The sequence below is a fragment of the Ammospiza caudacuta genome, chromosome 2 (genome assembly GCF_027887145.1).
Source record: "Ammospiza caudacuta isolate bAmmCau1 chromosome 2, bAmmCau1.pri, whole genome shotgun sequence".
Classification (NCBI taxonomy): Eukaryota; Metazoa; Chordata; class Aves; order Passeriformes; family Passerellidae; genus Ammospiza; species Ammospiza caudacuta.
Genome location: NC_080594.1, coordinates 49,226,723 through 49,235,260, shown reverse-complemented (window position 1 = coordinate 49,235,260; position 8,538 = coordinate 49,226,723). Strand labels below are relative to the sequence as shown.

Genomic DNA, 8,538 nt, shown 5'->3' with positions numbered 1-8,538 from the left:
GAGTTCCTTTCCAAAAATCTCTGCAGCAACTAGACACAGTAAAGAAAAGCAGTTTAAAGTATAGACATTTACAGCTGCACAAAAATAATCTCTGTTCCCCTTACAGTCAGAGAGACAATATGGGTATTTCTTTGCTAGAGATTCAACTGAGCCACTTCAACAATTATCTTGGGATGAGACAACTCATGCCAAAGATGATTACTTACCCCATTAACAAGAGCATAAGGTGATAAATTCAGATATAGACACCTGTATGTAGACATTTCTTTTTAGTGGGATGAAACTTATCCACATCTAACACACCTCTGCCCTTTTACAAAAACCTTCCTGTGCATGCTTTAGTCCTACCAGTCTCTTCTGTTCCTCAGAAATTGGGTTATGGCTGATTTGCTGTGGATCCTCTGGACTACTTCAACTAAATCTCTCCATTATAGACCAGCCACAGATAGTCTACACCTAAGCAGCAGGAACATGAGACCCACAGGCAATATAAATGCCATGGGAGCAGGAGATTCCCTAAGCCTTGTGAACATGAGACAGTCTGTGTATCTCAACTTTTTGCTCTTGGTATAGCTTATGCCTTCTTGGACACATGCAATTCAGATATTCCAGAATATCAACTCCTTCAAGTTCCCTCAAGACCTTTCACTTCTCTAGAAAAAGGTTATGTAATGGCTTGGAAATCCTCTGTGGCTGTACTCAGCAGAACAGCTCCTGCCTGACTACTGCCAAATGGGGACTGTCAACTTTATCCATAGCTTTGTCAGGGGTTTTTATTAGTGCCATTATTACTGTGCTTTTCTGAGAGGATCCAACAGCGGCTTTGGTGCAGCTACAGACTGAGGATCCCTCACCAGCAAATATATCAAGACTGCCCACAATATTTACACAAATAGTAAAGCTGTTTTTCAGCTCTGCAAGTGCCAAATGCAGACACCTATGGAAAAAGATTCTGCTGACTACAATGAACTTCATATTAGGACTTCCAAATTTTGAAGAAAGGATTGCAGAATCTTCTATAGTGAAGCTGTGTGTCTACCACACACTCCTTTCTATTAGGTTAGATAACAACTAAACACATACATGGAAAATAATCATGCCTTCCCCCTGCTTATATAAAAATAGGTGCTTATACAAAAATAGGTGCAATCACAGCTCATAAACAGTATTGTGAGCAAAAGAAGTAAACACTGTTTGAAATAATGGGATACATTACAGAAAACAGTAATTTAGAGTTTTATTATTTCTTTCTTTTTCACAGAAATAATTATATACACTTCACCATCTTCAGTAGTATTAAGGATGTGATAATTAAGGTAACTTTAATAAATCACAGTAGCAGTGCAACATGTTATTAATAGTTGCTCTAGACTGTGGTCTGGGAAAAGAAACGAGAAATAAATATATGATGCTGCTTCTACTTCAACATTTCCAGAAAACACATATTTTAAAAATATTTTACAGGTTACAATACTGATAATTCTATAATTGTTTCTTTGGTAATACTGTGAAGTAATGCCTTGCCATCTTTATAGTATTTTTTGAACTACATAATAATAGTTATTTCAAATTATATCGGTCTCAGTCACATTGCATATATTTGAAAATATAAAGTCAAGAGTCCCTAATAAATCCTTCTGGTTTTTCAGGTAACACAGATAAAATTAACTTTGCTAATCTTGACATGTTTTATTGTACTCTTATTCACAATTTCTATCCCTCTCTCTTTTTAAGTACAGAATCTATACAGCAGAAAGTCTTAGGCAATCTTAACTATAGTTATTACTGCCAACTCTTCTTATAAAATTCAGGGTGAAATACTGGTATAATTAAAATTGATTGCAATGCTCACACTGATTTCAGAGAATGAAAGAAAAGAGAAGAAACACCCCCTGAAATATAGCAAGGTCCCAGCAACACAATTCTATATTTACATAAGAAGCACTGGTACTAAGATTTCAGGAAATCCTATGATTAATATATTATAGGCAAAATATATATATAAATGTGCATTTATTTGTATGTACACAAAAGTACAGGTTAAAGGTCAAAATGACAGGATCCCACTTAGACATAGGTCCCTCTTTTTAATCAGTGCTAGCAGCACTGCAGAAGAATGTTTGCAAGGGAAGAAAAATGAAGGATAACTTATTCAGGTGAAAACATGAGGAAAATACATGCGCTAAAACACATCATTTAATTCCATTACTTAAAATGTTTTCAAGGGACCTCTATTATTGTTGCAAAACTGCAATGGGATCTTATTAAAAGATAAAACAGCAGTTGAACTACAGTTCTCATCTAATAGCAAGAAAGTCTCCACTCTTCAAATATTTACATATACAGTTAATTTTATGCAGTCAAAGTAGTCTTACTTCAGACCACAGAATTTTTCAAAATGCTTAAAATTAGGTATAACATATGAAACTTGTCACAGAACTGAGACCTATAGCCTTACTTGGAAAGTAATAGCAAATAAACTTTCCAAATTTAAAAAATGAATATTCCTTCACAAAAGAGAATCAGTTTTGATCTGCCTTTTGTATTCACATTAGTGTTTAAACAGTCTGTGTACCATTTGTTTAATAAATCAAATATTTGTCACAGAAAGGTCACTGCCAACTTAGAAACTGCATTTTAAAATCTTTCCAATTCCATTACTGTTATCTTCCATTCTCAAATTATTTTTTTTAAGTAAGAATTTTGCTTTCAACTCTTTTTCTCTGATTTTCAACTTCACTTAAGTAATTCTGAAGTTTGAGGGAACTTGTGTTACATATACCAGCAAAGTTTTTCAGCTAACTACATACAAAGAGTGTGGGAAGACAGTGTGTTAGAAAGGTCAGTATAAATGAATGCTATGAGAGGTATTTGGGAACACATATCTTAGATAAATTTTAATTCTTTTCCTTTTAAATGGACTCTATCATGATAAGCTTTCAAGTAACTTTAGCAAGTTGAAAATATTTGGAGATAAGCTATATTTATAGTGTAGCTCCTAACTGCAAAGATTGCTGTGAACTCTTATTTATGAGCTGAATAGTGTTATCTAGCCACAAAATGCTCATATTTATTTTCAGATCTACTGGTGGATGAATGTTGACTGTCTAGTAATTAGTTCCATTTCCATCATCTCCAAAGCATACAAAACAACTGGACTTTTTGTAAACTAACAGCTTAAAAGATTCTTCATTGGAGGAAGGTAATTCAGATTCCTTGAAAGTAATCTCTCCTCTATCTGTTGTTAGGTTTTGTTTTCTTTTTTTTCTTGTGGAGGAGGGATAGATAGAAATTATGAAAATGGTCAAGGCTGCACAGGGCTCTGAGGAACCTGACATAGCTGAAGATGTTTCTGCTCATTGGAGGGAGGTGGACTAGATGACCTTGAAAGGTTCTAACTATTCTATGAATAACAGTCTTACAAGGCAGCTTTGGAAATCCCTGAACTCAACTTCTAGCTTTCACCATGAAGACCTGGGAACAGGACTTTTGAGCCTCTGGATAGAGACCAAGGTATCACCTGGCCAACTTTAATGACTGTCAAGTTCTCTCAATCACCCTGTACTTTTCTAAGTGTGCTAAGAACATTTTGTGTTATCACTTTTCAGAAAACTTGTCTTCCCTGTGCTTACATCCTTACCTGCTTCAGAGTGTTTGCCTTGTACTCATAGGCAAACAGACTGTTCTCAGGTTTGCTAAAGTAAAACAGAAGTGATATTCTTCAGAGACCATATAAGTTTGACTGGGTTAAAGAAGGTCTGGCTTTGTGAGACCTTCCATTTCAATCTTCTGTCTGACATTGGGCAAAATATAATCTTACAATCCAGTTCTTGACTTATAAAGCCAAACAGTGATATTTGTTGTCCTTTGATTAGCTTGTCTGTTCAGCTCTGCCAGAAAAGTATCAAAATACTGTTAGCACACTTTACAGCCTACTAAAATCTCACATTTGGTTGCAGCTTACTGTCATATGTACTTATGTTAAATAAGTCAGACCAACTCCCACGCTATTTCTTGTGAGATGGGGACATGTATACAAAAGATGGCTTGCCAGCTTCCTCCCTCAACTTAGAAACAGCTGATCACTGCCTTCCCCAATCCAGTTTATGCAGCATTTTAAGTCCAGGAAGACCGACAAGCATGATGGGTGGCCTTCAGACTAACCCACTGAATCCAGCTCTCAACTCTTACTCTGTAAGAAAGGGTTTAGACAGAATGCAACAGGAGTTAATTTAAGCTGTTCCAAGAGTATATGAATGCTGGCACTAAGCCTAATGCTCTTGAGGGGACTGGAGTTCTAGTAGAGAGTGAATCCCTCTTGGAACTTGGCCTAACACTCTTAAAAGACACTGAGATGTGGAAGTGGACCTTCAGGCATGAGGAGATGCATGTTTACTTGGCTTTTTTTTTTTTTTAACTTTGTAACAGAACTTAAAAGGAATAAGTTTCTGCCAAACATGATTTCCTAAGAATGACAGGACTCACGAGGGTTTTGTTTCACGGTAGTACGTTTTTTGTCTTTTGATGTGACTTTACATTATATTCATTGTGCCTAATGAAAGATTAAGAAAAGACTGCATTTAAGCATTGTTACATAACAATTCAGTGGGACATTGAATCTTAAAGAAAAATTACATTTTAAACATTTCAGAAAACATTTTATTAGTATTTTCACTTGCTTTTTCAAATTTTCAGGAATGCAAACACCTCTTGTAAAAAGTGTGATGTCACCACACAGAAAGCATTTTATAAAAAAGCAGGTAGGACATCTTGCTAAATGTAATGATTTCTGCTTATAAGAGCATAGAAGAGCAAACTGAGCAGGACAGCAAAGGGAGGTAACACTTTGGTGCTGCAGCATGCAGTAGCTGATGACATTTGTCACCACAACTCATTTTGTCTCGTGAAACCTTTATTATATTTACCAGACTGTCAGCATCAGACCACAGAGATCTTTGCTTTCTGTCATAAACCACCCTGCAGTGATACTGCATGAGGTGCAACAGGACTCTGTGTGACTCACCAGGAGTTCTCTAGCTGTTTAAGGCGTGTGTTCTCACAGCACTCACAACTGCAGCAGCACAGTGACAGCAGCACAGCTGTGAGCAGCACGAGTGGCAGCTCCGTATTCCGGGAGCCTGGGCCCACGAGGTGAATTCACTGCAGGAGACAAGGGGTGGCTGAGGACACTGAACTCGCCCATCAGCATGGCGTGCTCTCAGCCACATGAGGACAGCTCTCCATTCACACTGCAGCTGCATCTGTTCCAGGCAGGAATGCCATCTGAGGAAAGACAAATGACCTACTTATTTGTTTTTACTTGAAGAAAAACTGAAAATGCCTGTCAGAACAACGAATTATACCTCCTTGCCTGTGCTGTGGTTGAGTATTCAACATCAAGGGATCTGGCATTCAGAAATCAAATCTTTCAGCCATCCTTCACAAGATGTTTCTAAGATGTTGCCAGCACTCATGAAGTGCTCACTATTGGCTTACACAGAAAGTAAAGTCCTTTTAAGGTGTTTGTAAAAATACTATGTGTCAAACTGTGAGATTGGGATGGAAAATATTTTGTCTGTCTAGAGGGAAACAGAAATAGGCAATGGGCATTTCCTGCAAGTTTTACAGAAGAAGTGGGATTTTCCAATGTGTTTAAAAATCGACAGATTTTGCTCCTATGTTTTATATTGGGATTAAAAAGGCTTTTCCCATATGAGTTAGTTTCTAGGTCTCTAGGAACAGGAAAAAGCTTTTGCAATGTACGTTAGCATGCAGAGATGGAAACCATTCATCCTGGGTGATTTTGCAATGAGCAGTCATTTGTGGTCCCCAGAGAAGGTGTTTTTGAAGGGTTTGTATCCTGCTAAGGACTTGAACCCTGAGATTCCTGAAGACGTCTCAAACACTTCACAGAATGACATTCAGTGAACAACACATGCTAAAAGAAAATGGGATAAATTCTGAAATGCCATTAGTTAAATGACTGAAACGATGCTTTGTGAAACTGAATTCATGACTCTGAATTCAGGTCAGGGAAGGAGAGTGAACTAAAATTACTTTGATGGCAGTGATGGATGACCCCCTTTTGTCAGTGGATAGAGGGCAAAAAAGCATTTCCATGTTACAGAGCCCATACCAGAACATTTGTAATGTTGACAACACAGCATTGGCTGTCATATCAGAAAAAGGTGGAAGATACAATTTGCTAAAACAGACTGAGTACGTTCTGAAGGCCCTCAACCAAAGACCAAAGTAATAGCAAATTGCATGCAGCATTCACAAGGAGTCGCTAGGTGAACTACTCTCATAACAAGGATATCGGTACTGCCAACATACAAATGACATTTAACCTACTCTCTGCTTTACTTCATATGATCTTATCATTAATTTTCAGATGGCCCAATTTTTGAATGTGATCAACTAACTAATGTTTGAATGTAACCAACCAAGACCTAGAGAGCTTTGTTAAAACTATGGCAGTGAGAAAAAAGAAGTAGTCTGAAGCATTCGTGGTAAGTAGTAGACTTTTGGCACAAGCATTACTGCCAACTGTCATTCTGTAATGCTTCTCAGCTAACACCTCTGCCATGACAACTTCCATAAACTCATCTTCTGTCATCTGTGTTTCACGAGAAACTCTACTCTGCCCTTGAGAAGGATATGGCAAACTTGCTCGTGCTTTTGTTGTTTCTGATCTGGATCACACACTGAGCAACACATCCATAGGGGCCATTAACGCCTCGGAAATCATCAGCACCGGGTCAGCCCTGCTTGTGGATGCTCACCTAACCTGCCTTGCTCAGAACCCCGGGATTCCCGCAGTACCTAGAGTCCGGCTTGTGATCGATTGCTCCTCCTGCTCTCAGCAGTGGGAATCTGCTCTGGGAGACGAGTCACACCAGGGAACGAGGCGAAGCTGAGCACTGACAGACACACGGGAGTGGCCGGGGCACCCCTGGGGCCGCAGGAGCGCTGCGAGCGTCGCCACTTTTCACTCCGTACCCACAGGCCAGGCCTTCCCTGCCCCTCCCCTGGCACAGCCCAACACACCTGCTCCCTGCCCTGCCCGCCTTCCCTCCCTCCCCACCGGGAACCCGCCTGGAAGGGGGCCCTGCCGCCTGCCCTCACCTGGGAGCTCCCCGGCCCGAGACGGAGGGACCGGGCGCATTCCGCCTGCGTTACAGAAACAGGGCACCAGTTAGGCTGGAAAAGGCTTCTGGGATCATCGAATACAACCTGTGGCCCAACACTGCCATGTCAACAGGCCCATGACACGGAGTGCCACGTCTAGTCTTTCCTTAAACACCACCAGGTCCCTGGGCAGCCCATTCCAATATCTAACTACCCTTGCTGCGAAGAAATTCCTCCTAATGCCCTATCTAAACCTCTTCTGGCGCAGCTTGAGACTATGTCCTCTCGTGCTGTCGTTTGTTGCCTGGGAGAAGAGCCAACGCCCGCCTGGCTACACCCTTCTTCCAGGTTACCTCTCTGCCAGCTCCGTGCCCTCCGGTTGTGCGGTGGCGCCGCTCCCGCCGGCGGAGCGCAGCCGGCGCGATCCCGGCGGGACCGGGCCGGAGCTGCCCCCGCCCCGCGGCCTCGGGCCCGGCACTGCGCATGCGCGGCGCGGCCGCCGCGGCGCTTTCCGGGAAGATGTCGGCGGCGTGGAGAGCGGCGGTGGCGGCGGCCGCCCGAGCCCCGCTGCGGGGGCGGCTCGCCGGGATGCGGCCCCCGCGCAGCCAGCGCCGCCCGTCCGCATGGGGGGCCGCCGCTGCTCTGGTCGGGGGAGGCTGCCTGGCGGTGTGTTACAGCGGGCGGCCGCGCGTGTTCCCGACGGTGCTGGCTCAGGTAAGGCAGCAGCATCCCCGCTCCGGGCGGCGGGCAGGGCTGGGCGGGCGCGCCGGGGGCCGGGGCGCGGGGGCGGCTGTCAGCGGCCCGCGGACGGGTCGGGATCCGCGGTGGTCAGACCCTGTCGTGAGGCGGGACTGGGCTGCGGGAGCCCTCCTGGCCCCGGTGGTGCGGCAGGTAATGCGCGTCCCGGCCCCCTTGGCATCACAGCGGGTCACTTTACGCGGAGCTGCCTCGCCTCAGCGGCGGGGACTCCGCTGGTGTCCGCAGCCGGAGAAGGCAGGGTTTGCCTTTTGCCTTAGCACGGAGCCTTTCCCCTCTCCCCTTGACAGACGTGCTCGTGCTGAACGATGGACCTGTGTGCTTTGCACAGACACACGGCCTGTAGCGAGCTCCGCCTTTTGCTGGTAACTTTCAGGGGAAACTTCCACGGTGCCCGGTCTGCATGTCAGGTGCTGTTAGACAGTCATGCACGGCTTTGTCTCTTGAAAAAAATATGTATAGCTATTTCACGGAAGTAGTACTTTTGTAGTTCTACTTTGTCTGAAATGCATTACACAGACTTATTTCCTCTTATTATGTTCAAAATGTGTGCCCTGGATGCGAAAATGTGATTTGCCTTGCTGCGTCAGGACACTCAGAAGGGTGCTCATGACAGATCATTATTATTTATAAAATAATCTTTGTACACGA

The 8,538-nt window shown here is 43.1% G+C and overlaps 1 protein-coding gene across 2 annotated transcripts in view; it reads left to right on the top strand.

Annotated features, from left to right (window-relative positions):
* The first annotated feature begins 7,651 nt into the window (after nucleotides 1-7,651).
* The window catches only part of MICU2 (mitochondrial calcium uptake 2), a 136,366-nt gene continuing 135,479 nt past the window's right edge, over nucleotides 7,652-8,538 (top strand). The window contains exon 1 of one of the 2 annotated variants that reach the window (XM_058825325.1): nucleotides 7,652-7,845. In XM_058825325.1, coding sequence (XP_058681308.1) covers nucleotides 7,720-7,845 — 126 coding nt within the window. In that variant the 5' untranslated portion in view covers nucleotides 7,652-7,719. The remainder of the gene's footprint in view (nucleotides 7,846-8,538) is intronic. The other variant, XM_058825326.1, reaches the window with a different exon arrangement.